The following is a 19,064-nucleotide window of genomic DNA, read 5'->3' on the forward strand; positions in this document are numbered from 1 at the left end:
TATATATATATATATATATATATATATATATATATATGTTTGTCTGCAAGCTGAGTTTAGCATTGGTTTTGAATAAAAATCAATATTTTTTCAGCCATAAAATCACAGGAAAAAAGAAAAATTGACATTGCACTTAAGAGTATTATCAAGACTTAACCAAAACACCTTTAACTCTGTCATTTATCAACATAAACACAAAGTTTAAAACTCAGGCATAAAGGTGGCAAATGAAATGCATTCCTTCTAAGATTTTTAGGCCTTTAAGTGTTAATAAATGTTTTTCCAAAATATAAAGCCCTTATCTGAAAGTTTACTTTGTGCACCTAAGATAATAATTGTGCAGCTTCAGGTTTAGTTTGTACATGCATGCAGACCTCTTTCTTTCCCCCCCTCACTTGCAGAACTGCGCTTGCCTGCATTTAAGATTTATCAGGGGCATGATTAGATTTCAAGATGCCGGTTCTCCTCACGCTACTCAGGATTCAGATTAAGACGCGTGCCCGCTCTGTTGAAGGGGCGGGGTGGGGTGCTGTACTAACCGTGCCAATGTCCTACTTTAAGTCAGCAAGTGAGTGAGTGGAATGTTATGTACTCCAAGCAAAATGACTTTGAACTTCCTCCCAGCTGAACCCACAGATCTGTTTCAGTGTCCCATTGTAATTTCTAATGAGCACAGTTTCCATACAGCAAAAAGATTTTCCCCTCCCAGACCGATGACAAGAAATCTGGTTAGCAACTGTCTTTCATTAGTGCCGTGTGATTACAGTTTGTTGGCAAAAACACACCGCCCTGATAAATGTCACCTTAGCATCAGCCTGGTGTACGTTTTTAATCATAACACATTCATTCACACATTTATTTATCTGGCCCCCTGTGGTGCCAAATGTCTCCTTATCTGACCTCTCAAACTTTGGTATTAATCCTAAAATTAATGTGCAGCACATCGCCTAAAGCCTCTAAACCACTCAGCAGTTCACAACTAATTGAGAGCCTTGACTGGGATCTCTCTTTTATCTCTGTTTTTAAAACAATATTGAATCTGGAACTATTCAGACTTTTAGAAAAGCCTTGTTAGTTCCTAATAAACCCCCTGTTTTATATAAAACATACACTGAGCTTTATGATCTTGTTTTAAAGGATGACCTCAGATCTCTCAATCACAGTCCATGTTTTTTTAATTGACTTTTTAATGTGTTTATGATCAAAAGGCGAAATAGATTTTAGATTTCTGCAATTTCAAAAAATGTAGTTATTGGGTCACATTAATTTAATCCCATTGATGTGAACCACTTTACTGTCCAGTCTTCTTTAAATGTGCAGACACAATGTACTCTGTCAGTGTGAGTGCTGTGTACATTGCTTATGAGCAGATCTAAATTTGGCACTTTTCCATTGACTTCCTGAAGGATGATGAGCTGAGATTGTGCTGTTCCCCTTTCCTCAGGTTGTTGATCTATGGTCAGTACTGCAGCCACATGGAGAACGCCCAGAAAACACTGGATGAGCTAATAGCAACACGAGAGGATGTCAAGATTAAAGTCGAGGTAAGATCTGTTCACCACGTAAACTGCTGATAGCCCACTGAAAGAGCAGACCGGCAGTTAACTATTTTTTTAAAGATGCTAGGTTCCTTAATTAAAGGGATAGTTTAGATCTTTTGGATTGTAGTTTAGTCAAAATGTTGTAAAAAAGCTCTTTGAACGACCTCAGTTTGGAGAAGTTTCTAACCAGAGTGACGTTCTGAGTGAAACCGAGACCAGTGTGGATTGCTGTCCATCAGTTTTGTCTTGAATTGTATTAATTTGCAATAACTGTTCACAACTTTTACACAAAACCCAACTTTGAAATATCTGAGTGATCTCTTATTCAGTAAAAGAAACTGTATAATGCAACAGTTCAGTGGAGTGAAGATCTTTGTGATTTAAAACATAAAAAAATTCATTTTCACTCATTCACCAACCAATAAAAATGTCAAGATTTTCTGTTCAACTTGTTCAGATTTGTCTTCTAAATACCACAGATTCTGCAGTGCATCACTACAAAATCAATAATAGTATGAATGGATAGTTTTGAATATTTTTAAATGGACTCAATTCTTCATGAACAAATTGTGATGAATTTATTTGAGCAAATACTGGTTTCTGTATTTCTGTCCTAAAAGTATTGACTAAAAAAATGTTTTTTTTCTTAAACTGAAAAACCTAAAAAGCCACATTGGGGAGAACTTTACTACTAGAATATTTTTATGATTAATTTTTGAGTTTCAGGATTTATTTTTGCTGCAACATGGCTCCTTTTCCCTTTGTGCTGTTGTTGTTTTCTGATCCTCTGGGAGCTTTAAAAGGAAACTGAACTCAAAGCAGAATTGCTGTGTAATAGTGGGATCAGCAGTTGTGCAAAGAAAGGGCTTTGGATGCTATTGACAACATAATAAGGTGATCACAGCCAGGGTAGTTGGTGCCGAGACTGTCTCAAAATAAAATAGCTTTGTTACCAGCTAAATCAGCTTCTTATCATCTCTTTTGAAAACCTTGTTGGTAAAGAGAGATAAGCTGTCTCTGTTACCGCACAGTTATTTAAACTATTCAAAAAAAATATCTCCATGAATCAAATGTTAGGGAATGTGAAAGAATAAAAGCAACAAAAATAACAACTTTTTCATCAATATAATGTAGAGTTTATGTGAATACATTCATTATTCAGAAGAATCTCAGAGTCAGCATGCAAAATAATTGTGCTACAAATTCTGGCACGAGCAGCGTTTTGTGCCCTAAAAGGATAAACAATCCTTGTTGCTTTTATTGGAATGCTTCATGAATGTGTGGCAGCAGAAATGCAGCAATGAATTATTAAACAACGAATGAATTATTGTTATCGGATAATACGCGACTCTCTGTTATGCAATGTGTAATGGCCGTTTTGCTGCTTGCGTCGTTCCACAGGAGTGCACCATGAAAGTGCAAGAAGGGAAGTTCAAGCTGCAGGATCTTCTGGTGGTTCCCATGCAGCGGGTGCTGAAGTATCACCTACTACTGAAGGTAGGAGAAAACCCACAGTGCAGGCCGTTTCACATGGTTAATTCCCACGGGGCTTCTGGAGTTCGGGATGATCTTTGAATGCCCTGCAGCTCTTTGGTTTTCTGTAGCCAAGCTGTTTTATACAAAACTTTTTTTTCTCTCTTTTAAGACATCGCAGATGAAAATCTTCAAAGTTGGCTTTCCTCTCTGTAAATATCAAACTTTCACCCCCTGTGGGCTTCAAGTGTAGCTCAAAAAAGTTCTTAACTATTTGTGGAGCACTGCAGCAGTAGTAGTTGTAGTATCTAAAGTGTCCCAGAAACCTCTGGATACATTACTGCAAAACATGTAGCTAATTTAAATTTATCTTATTACAGCTTGCCCGAGTGTCTGTCTTTGTAATTGTGCTTTGGTTCATGAGGACAGTATTTATGTCTCATTTCCAGGAGGTTTCTTTTTGTTATTCAAGTTCCATACAATAACCTTTTAAAAGTTTCTGCCATATACAATGCCACATACAATCCCAGCCAAAACAACAAATCCAGCAGAAAATGAATACATAAGCTTCTATTTACCCATCACTTTGCTCCTGATACACTGGAAATTCCCCACTTATTATTTATTATAAAATAATAATGACAACAATAACTAAATTCAAAAAACATAAAGAATGAAAGTAGCATTCCTTGTAGAAATGCAAATCATCATCCACCTTAGATGTCAAAGTATTAAACAATGATCGTATGTGGTCTGTTAGCACTCAGAGTATGTGTTGGAGATGACTCTCAGCTACAACCACACCAAGTTTTAGCTCAATATCTGTAAAATTGACAGAGTTTTAAACATTTTTGTGTTTTCTCAGATCAATTAGCTGTGACAACAGTCTTGAAAAAATGAACTGAATTATTTGTAGATTTGTTTATCAAATAATTTGTTTCATTAAAATGGATCCTCTGGTTCCTGAGATAGTTTGCTAAACAAACAGAAACAGACAGTAACACGACCTTTCATGGTGGTTGGTGGGGAGAAACATTTTTTTGAATAATCAAACCAAACTGTGCCATTTGGTTTTGTACTAACTCTATTTCTAGAAAAAAAAAAAAAAGAAATCTGTCAGTTTTCTACATTGTAATTTATTTTAGGGTTTAGCAAAAACGAATGATAAGGAAATAATTTTTTCAGTGTATTTTTTGGCCTTTTTTAAAAGCTTTTTTTTCAGAAACCTTTGCAACATTATACTGTAGTTAGTTTCAAATTCTATAGTTTCTCAATAACGTTAGGTTGATCGAAGACCCTGAAATCACTTCAGAAAATTGTGTTTTTACTTTTTCCGCACAGGAAAACGTAAGTGAATACCATGCAAACGTTTGGGCACATCTCATAACCTTAAAATGTTCTATCGTGTTGATAGTTTTTTTTTGTTTTGTTTTGTTTTTTCTGGGATTAATTTAGCATATTATGACTGAAAAGGGGTCTGGATCATTGTTGTGCATCTTTAATGTGAAACTACAATAGACCAACATAAAACTATAAAAAGCCATGGCTTCAGACAGTCAGGGTTTCAAATGTAACGAATCAAAGAAATTAATCTCATAAATTTCCAGTGGGGCTGCCTTTGTCACAGCTAGCGTTCAACAACAAGCTAATGTTAGCATTTAGCAAGAACAAATTAAATGTCTGGTGTTCATTTACAAAACAAACTGACCCCTGTAGTATTTCCTTTGAATAACTGACTTTGCTTCTCAGTTGTTGATGAGTTTATGACTCTGCTGCCGTGGGTCCAACTAAATGTTTGAGTCAGGTGAACGACAGATCCACACAGAGTACTGTAATGTTTCCATTTGTTCGTATCGAACCCCTGTAGGAGTCACAGCAAGCCTCTGAGGTCACATCAACCGTGCACTAATCAGATTAAACACACCACATTTCACCGCCTTCCGCAGCTTTGCAGGAAGAGCAGTGGCGTGCAGAGTGGCTTTGAAGCACGTCGCATTAACAGCAACTGTTTTTGTGTCTTTGACTTTACACAAGTCTAATCATGCCTAAGGGCACAGCTTTACTTAATGTTGCAAATATATCATTAGAATATTGTTTCCTGTTTGGTCAAAGAAATCAAAGCTCCTTGATAACTTCTAATCATCCATAGGAGATGCTGTAAAGTAGACAAGCTGGCCCACAAAGAGGTGATGACATCACATCACATTTGACACACTCTTGGCTGGCTTTTGTTTTTCCTTCAATAAACCAAACTTTTTCTCTTTACAGATTTTGGCAGACATTTACATATCCAACAGTGACTCAGAGAGCAGACAGTTTTGAGGGGAAAAAAAGCTAATTTTGCACATAAGCAGGGACTTTTTTGAGTGCGACAGCAGACTTTTGAGTTAGAGCAAAACAATATTTGAGCTCTTAAATTAAACAAATATGCTCTTTTTTATTATTTTAAGTGATTTACCCCCTTTGAAGCTCAGATGCTTTGTGTCTTTTGATTTTGACCTGTGACTGGCACTAACCTGCAACCAGTCTGAGCAATAAATGTGTTATCTATTAATAAGGAACACACGGTTTGAGTTTTTTTTGTCAGGTTTGTATATTTTGCACAGCGAATTGTAAAATATTGAACTAATTCTGCCCCAAAAAACTAGTTGAAATTATATATTCTGCTGTCGCTGGTGACTGATTATTTTTAGATTTGGATACAGATATTTTTTAAGCATCTGAAGCGCTCATATGAAGCTCAGCCAACTGTCCTGTGTAGTCTAAATATGTAGGCTGCTGCACATGGGAGTCCGATGAACAGTACTATTGATGATGTGTCAGTATGAAAGTGGACTGGTTCTTTTTTTGTCTTGTGCCACGTCTGAAATCAAAGCCTGAGAAAAACTTGGCTGGACATGGTTGGTGTTATATACTGGCCTGTGCATTAAATTAATTTTTGAGCTAATTCTTCATATCCCACCAAGGAACACAGAAAAATGGTTTTCTAAATGTGGGCTGACATAAAACTACTATTAGTAAAAAATATTAAAACTTAGTTTTGTTTGACATATGACCATGTATGGGCTTTGCTATACTGTAGCTTGTTACAGATCATTGATTTATGCTGTATTCTATTATACCAGCAAATTCAGATGTGCAAATAACCACAAACCAAGCTTAATCATATTGTAGTTGCTTGTCAGAAGAAAATGTAGGATTTGCTTATTGTTGTGCTCAGTGACCAGGCTAACTATCATACAATACAAGCCAGTTATAATAAATAGAGGTTGGGCAGCCCTAAATGTGCAAAAGATTTACTGAAACATAAAATAAATAAATATATAAAATAAAAGGTTTACAACTGCAGATATCACAATTTTTTGTGGACAAGCTCATCGAAAGTGTGGCAGCTCAGGGTGCAATGCATTATGGTCTATTTTAACCAATGTTTGAACAGTTTCTGTAAACTGCTTTTACTGTAGTTCAACTTCTAAGACTATAAAGTGTAACAGTTAAAAAATGGTTGTGGACGGTTGAAACACAGCCTCAGACTTTCAGAGTTCTGACTTTGGGGGGGCGTTTCAGTGGATTATTTTCAACTTTAAACTCAGAAATTTCAACTTACAAGTACAAATAAAATGCATAATTTTTTTCACTGCATTGTTGACTTGTAAAGACTGACAACAAGTCAACAAGAACAACAACTGGAGGTTGTCCTCTTTGCAAGAGCTACTGCTGACATTATTGTTTGAAAGTGCAACAACATGACAATTTAGTTTATTCAGTTTTTTCCATTTAGATGGATACTTTTGGTTGATTTAGATCAGTGGTCTCCAATCCTGGTCCTCGAGGGCCACTATCCTGCATGTTTTCCTTGTTTCTCTGCTCCAACACACCTGATTCAGTGGTTAAATCACCTCTTCTTGTTCTGCAGAAGCCTGTTAATCACCCATTGATTTAAATCAGGTGTGTTGGAGCAGAGAAACAAGTAAAATATGCAGGATAGGATTGGAGACCACTGATTTAGATGGATACTTCCTATACTGCCCATCTTTTCCCAATCCAGATAGTAACAGCTATTTATTTTTCACACAGTTTAACAAGTTTTATTGCTCAGATTTGTTGCCATTCTTTTCAGCTGTGTCCAGAAGCATTTTTGGTGTTCTTAACTCTCTTTTCAAGTTAAAATGATCCATAAGGATCCAGAATAGTTTGCGTTTAATCATTTAAATATCAATGACTACCTCTTGTGCTCTGAAATGATAAATAGCTTATTTATAAATATATTATGTGACTCCAGATAAAGCGGATTGCAATCTTCAAGTTGACAAAATAGCAGAACTTCTTTTCACTCATGAGCTGAAGGCCAGCATTTCAAAAAGCACTCCAGTAAGTGATGCAACTTGTTTGCAACTGATTGGCTGAAATAAAGAGGACAGTAAGTAGGGAGAACCTTGTATCTGTAATAAATCAGCCAGTTAAGGAAGCCAGTCACGTCTCGCTCCAGCTCCAGTGTGTCTTTTGTACCAGTGGATGTGCTGCGATGGTTGTTCAGCAGCAACTTGTTCTCGGCCACATCAATGTCACATCTGTAATCGCAGTAAAGAGCAGCCATCTCACTTTCTCAGCGAACCACCACCACTGTTTGCATCCTGCACTTCAATATGTTGGGTTTCAAAGACATTTTTTTGTGGGGGTTATTTGTTTTTCAGATGAGATAATGATCGTACTGTCCCTTCACAGGAACTTTTAAGTCACTCAACAGACCGACCTGAGAGGCAACAACTCAAGGAGGCTCTGGAGGCTATGCAGGTTTGTTGAGCAGCCATTATTTCTTCTTCAGACTCCTTCAGTTGTTCAAGGACATGATTTTAAATACATTTGATCATTGTGGCATGAATGGTGTGTTGTCGTTGTATAGATAGAAACTCACAAAGGATGTGTGTATGTCACTCTTTCAGGACCTGGCCATGTACATCAACGAGGTCAAGAGGGACAACGAGACGCTGAAAAAAATCAGTGAATTCCAAAGTTCAATAGAAAATCTTGTATGTAATATGAGCTTCTCTGTCACTTTTTTAATTGATGAAAAAAACAAAACAAATTAATGTCTAAAGACCTTGAAAATGTAATTGCTTGTTCAACTTCTGATTATAGTTTAGTAGATGTGCTTGTAGATGAATATGCTTTTGTTTGCTGTTACTTCACATCTGGCTTTATGGGGTCATGAGATTTTATTTTTTCCCCACATGTTTAAAGTCTGATTGTTTGGGAACAAGGAAGCTGTTGCTAGACATAAAGAACCAGCTGTAGTTTGAATACTCACCTGGGATCAGCTTTTAGAACCTTCTTGTTTGCAGTGATGCTGGACAACAGGTTGACAGATGAGGTCAGGCAGAAGTACCCATTGACAGTGAGAGTAGGGAGCAGGTGGAAGACAGCCTGGAGAGGTTAAGTGCCGTAAATAGGGTGAGATGTGGGCAGCCGAAGGAAGAAGTTGCTTAATGCTCAGTTTCTGAGTGATGAAGTTGCCGAATGCAGCAGATTGACACCCAGTGTGCCTTTATGACCGAAGCAGCAGGTGAAGCTGGAGGAGTACGGCCGGCCAAAGATTGACGGAGAGCTGAAGGTGTCGTCCATCGTCAACAGAACAAAACAAGACCGGTGAGTCCAACTTTAGTAGGAATATAAACCTAAATGATGTGCAGCACTTCCGCAGATCTGAATGTGTGTGTTTTGTATTCTCAGGTATATTTTCCTGTTTGATAAAGTGGTCATTGTGTGCAAGAGGAAAGGCTATAGCTACGAGCTGAAAGAGATTATTGAACTGCAGTCGTATAAAATGTCAGACGACCCCATGAACAACAGAGACATGAAAAAGGTAAGAAAGTATCTTGCTCGTGTTTGGCACGAAATGAGACTGAGCAGAAAAACGTTTCTTCCTCTGCGAAGACTCTGTGAAGGTAGCTCTGCTATTGTACGCGATGAAAGAGCCTATATAATCATTAGAAATGTTGCCCTTGAGCTGAAGGAGCTTGTTGATGGTAATTCCAGATTTGGAACGTATGCATTGAAGTGCCAAATGTGCATTGTGCTCATCCGTGCTTGAGAGACTGTGTAAATGGAATGAAGGTTGTTTGGGATTCGTGAAAACGTGCCACCAGTCTAACCTGGCTGTTTCGTTTTGAATGTGCATGTATTTGTCTATGTTTGCATGTGTAACGGGGTCTTTCTCTGATGTCTTTTTCTTTCTTGCATGCTTACCAGTCGAGTGGAAAAATGGTAAGCCCAAGTGACCCCCTTTATTTAACTCATCTTCACATTGAGGCTTTTTCCTTGGAGGCGGCGTTCTCTGGGTGTCATGCTGTGATTGCACACGCAGCTTTCAGCTCTCTGGCTCTGCAGATTTCGCTCAGATGCATTGCTAAAGCATGCGGATTTAGTTTTGAGCTCTGAACTATATGTGATTACATTCAAAGCACCAAAACCCATTAAAGCGCTGTTATCACAAGCTTCTTTTAACATATCTTTGTCTGTCACTGCCATACACGTATCCCTCTGCCGTCTCTTCTGCACTCCTTTAGTGGTCCTATGGTTTCTACCTGATCCACCTGCAAGGAAAGCAGGGCTTCCAGTTCTTTTGTAAAACTGAGGAAACAAAGAGGAAGTGGATGGAGCAGTTTGACATGGCCATGTAAGTAAGATTATGTATAGGAATATATAGTATAATATATCATCTATATTGTACAGTCTTTTTTTGGGGCCAGTGATACAATTGAAATTGGATCACAGTTCTTTTCTGGATATTTAATTGAAAAACATTTTAAATTCTCAGATTTCTCATCATTTTTAACTTCCTGCTTAAATTTTGTATAAGTGAGAAAGTCCTCTTTTTTTATTCAGGTCCAACATCAAACCGGAGAGAGCAACGGCCAATCAGCACAACTTCCAAATGCACACGTTTGATAAGAACACAAACTGTCGAGCCTGCAAGATGCTCTTAAGGTAAAGGTCTGAAAAACATCCTGTGCATGTGTGTTTAATAGACCCCTGGAGAAGCTGGTATGTTTGACTGTTCAATACATGTGCAGACAAACTTGATGTGACACAGAGACTGAAAGGAAACTGTTCCCACAATCGCGTTGCCACTTCCAGCTTAGCTGAGCAGCAGGCCTGGAATCAGGGGAAAACATGGAGCCATGCACCATCCAGTGGTGACAAAATATGCAGCCTTACAGCTGCACAGATATTGTGTTTTATTTGTGAGCTCCAGACAGGCTGGTAAATTAAAATTACTGCCTTTGTTCAAAGCCATGTTGGTAGATTTCTGTCTTTGTGCTGAAAAAATCTATCCTGCTGCTGGATGTGAGATTTCCTCTTTATTCTCTTTATTTAGAAGAAAACTAACTGATTTTTAGGCAGAATTCCTAGTTAGCAATTTTCATAATCCAGACGGAATTGTTATAGTATTTTAACTATTACATTGTGCATCCAGCTTTTTAATGATGACTTCTTTTGAATAACAAACTAAACTCTGTTGCAACAAATTTGCTCCTTTCTGTGGAAAGGTTATGAACAATTAATTTCTTCGCTGTCTTTGACAGACCTCCGTTTGGAGCCAGATTTGCATTCCACAGTTACTTACATTTTATGATTTTATGTTGAGTGCAAATAGCAGCAGCAGCTAGCTGTAGTGCTTCTAATGCAGCCTGAGTCATTTCTGGCTGGAAAGTCATAACACTTCTGCTGAAATAACCATGTGATGTGAAAGTGACAGTGGTGTGAAGGTTTATTAAACAACATCTGCACAAACTGCCATGGCAGCAATCCATTCAGGTCCTGGCTCCTCTCCGGCTAACCAGCAGCTCATCAATCTACTCAGAATTATTAAGTATTTCTTCACACCAGAGTCGTTCAAAGCGCCATCAGCATCAGATATTAATCATCCTGCCCTTTCCACAGAACACCTTTGTTGTGTCCACCTTTGTGTAGTGCAGTCACTCATAAAATCTTGTTTTAATGTTTTTGTTTCAATGATGTCAAGTAAAAAAAACAAACATCAAAAGCCTGAAAGTGAGAAACTCTGAAGAATGATGCAGCCATTTGGTGAACAGCAGCCTGTAATTAAGCAGGTTGTTTATTTTGGCTAAAATAGTCCCAACAGTTTTGTCAAATCAGCCTTCGGTGTCACTGATGGATATTTTTAAACGTTCCCGTTTTCCGGCTGTAAGCTGTAAGCTCGCTTCCCCCTCGCGTCGGGCTGTTGCTCGACTGCAGCGGGGATAACCCGCCGCCGCCACGGATCACCACTCTCACCTCTATTACAGTAAGCCGGCTCAGCTCCACTCAGTGTACTGACCCGCACGTTCCACAGCTCTGCTGACCTAAATTCACAGAGCCGGTGGAGCCAGGGGCCGGCGATCTAGATGCTAATTAGCGCTGCATCCTCAGTGGAACTCGTCGTGATTTATGGGACCTACTATTCCACGTGGCAGCGTGCTCTGCCTGCACTGTTCCACCGGCCACAACAAACCCAACTCCTGGACCACATGGGCTTAAATGAAGCAAATTTATTTCAAGATTTGAAAGAATAAAACAGCAGGAAATGATGAAGGGTTTGCAGCCACATTTAGAAAATGGAACAACCCTTGTGTTTTGCTCTTACTGGAGGTTAATGTGTGTCTGAGACACTTCCTGTTTGCATTACTGCTGTATATGTGTGTGTGTGTGTGTGTGTGTGTGTGTGTGTTCTCTAGGGGCATTTTCTATCAGGGCTACTACTGCTCTCGCTGTGGAACAGGAGCTCACAAAGAGTGTCTGGAAGTGATCACCATCTGTAAAATCAGTAGGTGTTTTCTTTGTAGAACAACGTGTTGTGCAAATAAACTTTTTAAGGGTTCTAGGTGTGCAGCTAGGAGGAATTTAGACAACCTGACATACAATAACATTGGTGAAAATTGCACAAATTAGCTTGCTTTCATGGAGCACTGGACTGATTGCAGGACGCGTCGAACTGCAGGAAAAATTGATTTAAACTCATTTGTTAAGTGTAAGCCCCCCCACCCCACCCACCCACTCACACATTGTAAATATTGAAAGAAAAATCAAATCATTTCTGGACAAATTCAAATAGTGTTTGAATTTGAGTCTAAACTTTGACTCTTTAATGTTAGAAATCATCAGATACTGAATTTTAATATAATTCTTCTTGATTTGGTCGAGCTAAAAGAACAAATATGTGACTGAATTAGAGGAAATAATGTAACCAAACATTTAAAAAGCAAAGTAGTGATGCATTTAGTAATCCACTCAAAAATACTCTTTACGTTAAACACTTTCTCTGAGATTTTGATATCAAATATCTGTATCCTTTGTCTTGTTTCAGATCCTCTTGACATGGTGAGTAGATCTCTGTCATCAACATTTATGATGTCATTACTATCATCTTTTTTTATGAATGAAACATATGCTCAAGCATTAAAAAGCAATCTGACCGCACGTTTTGTTTCTCTTTTACAGGAGCCTGGATTGTCCCCTGGTAAGAACACTCAAACTTTGAGATGATGCCAGATTTTCTGTCAGCTGTCAGGTTGTTGTTTTTTTTTTACTACAGCTGCTGTGGAGAATTACAGCTCTCTACTGCCTTCTAGTGGATAGATCAGAGCAGTGTAGAGTGAGTGCTTAGTGGATAAAACATCTTAAAGTAAGAAAAATATTTAGTGTACAGAAAATAAGCAGCAGTCAGTGCTAACGTGGGTAAGGTTTATTTTTTATTTCAGACATTTGATGATAAAAAGTGGAGAGAGAACAAGATAACCTGCAAAAAATGGTCCTGATTTTCCAGATAAATTCAAACTCGCCCCTTTTTTACCTACCAAACTGTTGCTTCTTCTCGCCTCTGCAAACTGTGTTTCCAGGACCAAAGATGGTGGCAGTGAGGAACTACCACGGCACACAAATACCTCCAGGAAAGACACCTCTCTGTTTCCAAACGGGAGAAGTTATCGAGCTGCTAAAGGGAGATCCAGACACGCCATGGTGGGAGGTACTGTACTCAGTCCCTTCAGTCTGAACCAGAGAAACACTCTGAGTGAATCTGAAATGTGTCTGAGGTTAGAGAGCTAATTTAGATATGAGGAGCGTAGGAAGGAAACCGAGATGCAGCTTCTAGACTGTAAACAGACTCTGTTCATAGATACCAAAATCCAACCAGTAACACCTCCAAAGCTCATTAACACATTTGTTGTATCCTGAGGTCTGGTTATTTTCACGAGGATGCCAAGCAACCACCACAGGAAGTCATTAACATGCACAAGAACCAGCCTGAAATAAAGCCCATACTTGTTGTTTTTATTTCTTCAGATTAAAGTAACAGGATATAACTGAGTTGTAAACTTGCTGGAAGGTAAATTGGACTGAAACAGGCTCATTGTTTCCCCCTTTTATTTATCACCTGCTGTTGTACCGTCAGCAAAATATCTCATGAATCACTGAACAGATTTTAATGAAACTTGCAAAAAAAAAGCAATTGTTGGATGTTCATCTACAACTGATTAACTTTTGGACTCAACCCAATTCAAGGTGGCTGTCACAGCCAACTAAATTTAAAAAAAATAAATTACAAAATAGCTGTAAGGCAGTCCGTTTTTTCAGATATTCAGCCAAAATTTGGCATGTAGTGGCTGAGAGTAATTCACAAGTAACACCTAGTCCTAACACGAACAAAGATTATATTGCATGAGATTGCATTTTAGTTTAATACTATGACATGAAATGTCACAGACAATATGCATTTCTTCAAGGAATGCAAAGCCTTTTAATCCTTCATATTTCTAAAGCTAACTCTTGCTTTAAATATCAGGTTCAGACACGAGAGTGAGCTCAATCTAAACAGGAAGTAAAAGCTGTAGTCACATAAAGTGAACAAGTTCCTTTTTAGTTTTATTCAAATGTATCAAAGTCTGATTTTTAAAATGCCAGGGATGTCTTTGCTCTTAATCTCTTAGAGCAAGCTGCAAACTTCATTACTGATGGGATTGTCTTCTAGTTAAATATTACCTGCAGACCTGTGCAGGAGGGGGGTGCACTGCTATAAATGATTAGTGTGCATGTGACACTACCGGCAGTGGGGTCTCCTGGCTGAATCTTTGACATTAAATAGTAATATCGTGGCGAGCTCCTCTCAGAGTGACTCAAGGCAACTTTTTTAATGCCATGAATTTATCTTAGCTATTCCACTCGGTTATTCCTCGACGGAGCGGCGGTTTAATCTCTCTGTGTGATGTCAAAGGGCACGCTGCGCTTAGAATCGATCACTTCAGGCTGCAGACAGTGAAGCCAGGGCTGATGAGTCATATTGACAGATGTGCTCCCCTTTTTTAGGGAAAGCATCATTTATTAGTATGCAGTCTGATTAAGTAAATGTAATATGGATTCAAGTGAATGTGACATCTTTTTATTTGCTATTGTTTAGCTGTCATGTTGTTTTTTTATGCAAAAACTGCTGCTTTTCACCACTAGAGGGCACCAAAGTACCACATTTGTACCACATATCCAAGAATTTCAGCATTTTCTTTTAAGGATTAGTGTTTTAAAATAGCTCATCATATTAGCAGAAATGTATTTAACTTATTGTTTATCACCTCATATATATATAAGCATTTTATTTGCCACAGTTTTAGCACTGATGAACTTCTCCGGCCGTCTGGTTGCAGGGGAAGCTGATGCAGACTCAAAAGAGTGGCTTCTTTCCCAGCTCGTGTGTAAAACCTTGCTTGGATCCAAAGGTAGGTTCTTCATACACAGCAGGGGCATATTTATGAAAATATGTGTTACCTCTCAGCGTTTTTGTTGCTTGCCTGTGAAGGTTACAGTGGGTTTGCCCGTGTGTGTCTGTGAGTGTTCATTTGTGTGTAGTGTTAGCAAAATACCTCATGAACCAGTGGGCAGATTTAAATGAAACTCTCAGAACATAAGCCCTGGATGATCATCTACAGCTGATTAACTTTTGGAATCACCTCAAGTCAAGCTGGCCACAACAGCTAACTGGCCTTATCTAGCCCGGATACGGCTATAACTCAGTCAGTTTTACAGACATTGAGCTAAAACTCAGTGTGGTAGTAGCTGAGAGTGACCCTAAACACAGATTCCCCAATATTGCATGAGAATATTTACAAGGTTAGACCAAAACGGATGGCCAAAATTTTAATTTTTTGATGCAGTCATTTTGTTTTACTGCCTGTGAGGTAAACAAATCATCTCCAAATGAAAAGTTTTAAAGTAATGATGCGTGGTGTCTTTTATCTGCGGCAGCCCTTCCAGTCATTGACCAGCCGGCAGTCCTCAAGGGAAGCAGACTACTTTGGATATCCTTGGTAAGACTTCAGCGTCTGTTCGCAGAGCTGCCATTAACCCAAGGTTACCATCCTATAATTAGCTCAGTGTTCATCTAACTTAATGCTCTGGTTTCAATTTAAAGCAGGCCGAGCCTCGAGGAAAAGATTAATGACAACATGGTTGTTTTATGTTGCGTATTTACAAAGCTCTTAACTGCGTTGTTCAGTTCTTGGAGGTCAGAGCTTTAATTTGCCAGTTTCTCTGTAGGTTTGCAGGAAACATGGAGCGCCAGCAGGCGGACAACCTTTTAAAATCCCACTGCAGCGGGACGTACCTTATCAGGGAGAGGACAGCCGAGGCGGAGAGGTTCGCCATCAGTATCAAGTGAGTCTTTCACAAGACGGGATGGGAAAATGTCATGGAAAGCTGCTTTTCATGACATATCTCACGGGGAAATAATAAAAAACCAACACGGGAAGTCTCGTTCAGCTTTAGCAGAGCATCTTTTAATTACCATTTAGTAATTGACTTTTTTTATTTATTTTGTCTTTTTTTTTGTGCCTCTCCTCAGAGAGTGAATCCCAAAGATAAATAATGTTCAGGCTCTTACTGGAGCTGTCGTTTTGTGATGAATTGGGAGAAGGAGTGTGTTTGCACATTTGCATTCAAAGCTTCCACACAGGTGCAGAAGCTCTATAGGGACCAGCCTCTTCTGCAAAGTAAACAAATCTGACAGTCAGCTTTAACTTTAAAAAACAAAAAGGACTTTATTTTAGTCTAGTTTATAATATATACAAAAATATATTTTTTGCACAGCTGGGACACATTACCCCTTAAAGCAAACAGGAATTAAAGCTCAACATTATATGTCAGTAACCTGCGAAAACGTTGGTTTTTAGAAATTACCTTTTTCTATTCTGGGTTTGTTTTTTTCCAGATTTAATGATGAAGTAAAACACATCAAAGTCACGGAAAAGGACAACTGGATTCACATCACTGAAGCGAAGAAGTTTGAGAGTCTTCTGGTGAGACGTAAAAACGTACTGAACTGCAAAAACGCCGACTTTAAACGGCCGTTCCCGAGCTGACACTTTATGTTTTTGTGTGGAATCTTGTGCATCAGGAGCTGGTGGAGTACTATCAGTCCCATTCGCTGAAAGAGAGCTTCAAGTCGTTAGATACCACGCTACGGTATCCCTACAAGACCAGAGAACGCTTGCTAAGCCGGACTAGCACGCGCTCACCAGGTAAACGTCTCAGATGATTTTCCTCTTCTTCAGGCGTCCCGCTGAAAATACCAGCTGGTATGGTTAGGATATAACGATGGGAGAAATTCTACTTTGGCTACTAAGAAGTAAGAGTAAGAACTTGACTTTCAGGAGCAAGAAGGAGTTGGGAAACTACTGAAAGATGAAAACAATGGGAGAAAGAGGGGAAAGTTTCATAATATTTAAAATATTTTGCATGCAGTTCAAGCCAAAAACATCAGAGACAATAAAAATANGGGGGGGGGGGGGGTATAGTTGAACTCCTGAGACGTGATCAGACAGCTCAGTTATGATGAACAGAACAGTTTGATGCAGAACCTCGACCCTCTTCCAATCTTAACACTGTTTGTTTCACAGATTTTCCTTTTAATGGTGATTAGGTAAAGAGAAAACGTATATTATTAATTTATCATATAGTTATTCTTGAGTTGCTTTAATTTGTGCAATAATTATGTAAAAACACAAACTCATAGCTCTGTCAAAAACTTAATATTCGTTTGTTGTAAATTCTCTTCTTTCAACATTTGATTTGTCATACGATTTCAGTTTTTTCGAACTTCACAGAAGCTCAGGCAGAATCACAAACAAAGCTTTCATTTAAAAATAAAAACAAGTGGAACATATTTTAGCTGCCTAAAAATACAAGAGCATGGTAAATGCCACTTTTATGTAGCATCATAAAAGTGGATATAAATAAATAAAACTAAGAGAAAGTAAAAATGAAAGCTCTGAAAAAAGTTTATAAAATGAAACAGCTTAACCCACTCAGTACAAACCCCTAAACCTTCAGACACTAACCTCTGATATCAGGCTTAAAAGCTTAAAGCACTATTATTATTAATATTATTATTATTATTATTATTAATTAGTGTATTTCTTGCATCAAAGCAGAGCCTGCTCAGTCAAATTTTAGCCCCTAAGCAAATGATGTTGGTGACCTTTGGCTCTGAGTCTGATTTCCTTCTTCCTTCCCTTATTTCCTGCTTTTTTTTATCTGCTTCGCTTCCACAGTTTGGTTCAAAGCTTGCTGGACCGACGGAAAAAACAATCATTTCTACACATGAGTGCATAATAATACAACAAAAAAATATATTTTTATAAGAACTTTTGATTCTAATTATTGGATTGTAATTAAACAGGAGCCTCATGGAGTGAAAGAATATAAAACAGGATTTCTTTGCAGAGTTTACTTCAGGAGATTTGGGCCACCGGCCGCTCAGGAGCACTTTATGTGAATATGTTTTTATTTTTTATTTATTTTTTATTGTTTCAGCAGAGGTAGCGTATTAGGAAACCCTGAGCAGTAGAGTGATAAAATCTTTAAACGCCACCTTTGTGTTTTCACGTGGACAGCCTTTTTTTATATAGAATTTTATTGGACTGTCAATAAGACAAACCAATAAAATTCAAAAAAACCAATACACATCAAGCATACCTATAAAAAAGTTGGAAAACAGGAATAGTTTTAAAATATTAACACTTGGGTATAAATAATTTGCCCTGATTTGTTTGAAAAGGCTTCCCTCCAGCCTCACTGGATCCTGAGCCTGAAAGTGTCCATTATGTCCACTTATTGGGACTGATTTAACCACCAATCAGGACTCACTGTGCTGCACTTAAGTGTTCCTGTAATTTAATATGACATAAAGTCGGAGCTCCACTTTGTCGGTCCACGAAAGGAATTTAGTTCCTGCTCGTGTTCGCCCTCCTCGTCTTTTTTTTCTTTCTTATGTGCACAGCATTTTGAGACGTTTTCTGCATCTCTGTGTGGCGAAAAGATTTCTAGAAACGGTGCAGTGTTTCCAAGGATATTTTTGGAAACTACATATAAAGACTGTTTTTTGGCGGAGGGGGGGGAGAAAATATTCCCATGTGGACCAGGGCTATAAGAAAAGGTGAAGGTTTTTTTTTTTTTTTTCTGAGAAAATCTGTCTTTGATTTGAAAGGCCTTTGATGAAAGAAGAGATTTGTTAACCTGCTCGTGACTCCCAGGGATGATTCAGACCCGTTTCATGCTGCGGAATTCACACCAGATATTCAGTCTGACCTTCAAATCTCACACAAAAACTGGAAGATAAATCCAGCAGTGGAGAAGCCTAAATCGGCCTCCTCGGTTGATCTGCTGCCTTATGAACTAAATCTGGACAAATGATGCCGAAATAACGATTTGGATGTTTTGGTGCTGAATCAGACACCACACTGTCCCTGTACAACCTTATTAATTCAACTCAAGAACAGTCCAATATACAACGTTTGCTCCTGCAGCCTAAAAATACCATCCCTCACCGACTTGGCTGTGAATAGTAGTAGGTTAAGGTAAAATATCAGACAACCTCCCACTTTGTTTGTCTTCCCTGGTCTTCTAGACTCATATGTGGAGGAATTGAGGGAGGCCAGAGGGGAGCCGAACAGAATAGCAGAACAGCAGTTAAATGAAACAGAGTGCTGGAGGAGGGGGGGGGGG

General features: G+C 38.6%; 1 protein-coding gene across 14 annotated transcripts in view; it reads left to right on the top strand.

Annotated features, from left to right (window-relative positions):
* The window catches only part of vav2 (vav 2 guanine nucleotide exchange factor), a 187,840-nt gene that overhangs the window by 163,888 nt on the left and 4,888 nt on the right, over positions 1-19,064 (top strand). For 7 of the 14 annotated variants that reach the window (XM_017425527.3, XM_017425529.3, XM_017425518.3 and 4 more), the window contains 18 exons: positions 1,445-1,544; positions 2,943-3,038; positions 7,740-7,808; positions 7,958-8,044; positions 8,572-8,660; positions 8,745-8,877; positions 9,264-9,278; positions 9,581-9,690; positions 9,900-10,001; positions 11,753-11,841; positions 12,382-12,395; positions 12,516-12,534; positions 12,914-13,041; positions 14,711-14,782; positions 15,309-15,370; positions 15,600-15,716; positions 16,270-16,357; positions 16,456-16,579. In XM_017425527.3, the coding sequence (XP_017281016.1) occupies positions 1,445-1,544; positions 2,943-3,038; positions 7,740-7,808; positions 7,958-8,044; positions 8,572-8,660; positions 8,745-8,877; positions 9,264-9,278; positions 9,581-9,690; positions 9,900-10,001; positions 11,753-11,841; positions 12,382-12,395; positions 12,516-12,534; positions 12,914-13,041; positions 14,711-14,782; positions 15,309-15,370; positions 15,600-15,716; positions 16,270-16,357; positions 16,456-16,579 (1,514 nt within the window). The remainder of the gene's footprint in view (positions 1-1,444; positions 1,545-2,942; positions 3,039-7,739; positions 7,809-7,957; positions 8,045-8,571; positions 8,661-8,744; positions 8,878-9,263; positions 9,279-9,580; positions 9,691-9,899; positions 10,002-11,752; positions 11,842-12,381; positions 12,396-12,515; positions 12,535-12,913; positions 13,042-14,710; positions 14,783-15,308; positions 15,371-15,599; positions 15,717-16,269; positions 16,358-16,455; positions 16,580-19,064) is intronic. The other 7 variants (XM_017425530.3, XM_017425533.3, XM_017425524.3 and 4 more) reach the window with 3 other exon arrangements.

This window comes from Kryptolebias marmoratus, linkage group LG14, assembly GCF_001649575.2.
Source record: "Kryptolebias marmoratus isolate JLee-2015 linkage group LG14, ASM164957v2, whole genome shotgun sequence".
Taxonomy (NCBI): Eukaryota; Metazoa; Chordata; class Actinopteri; order Cyprinodontiformes; family Rivulidae; genus Kryptolebias; species Kryptolebias marmoratus.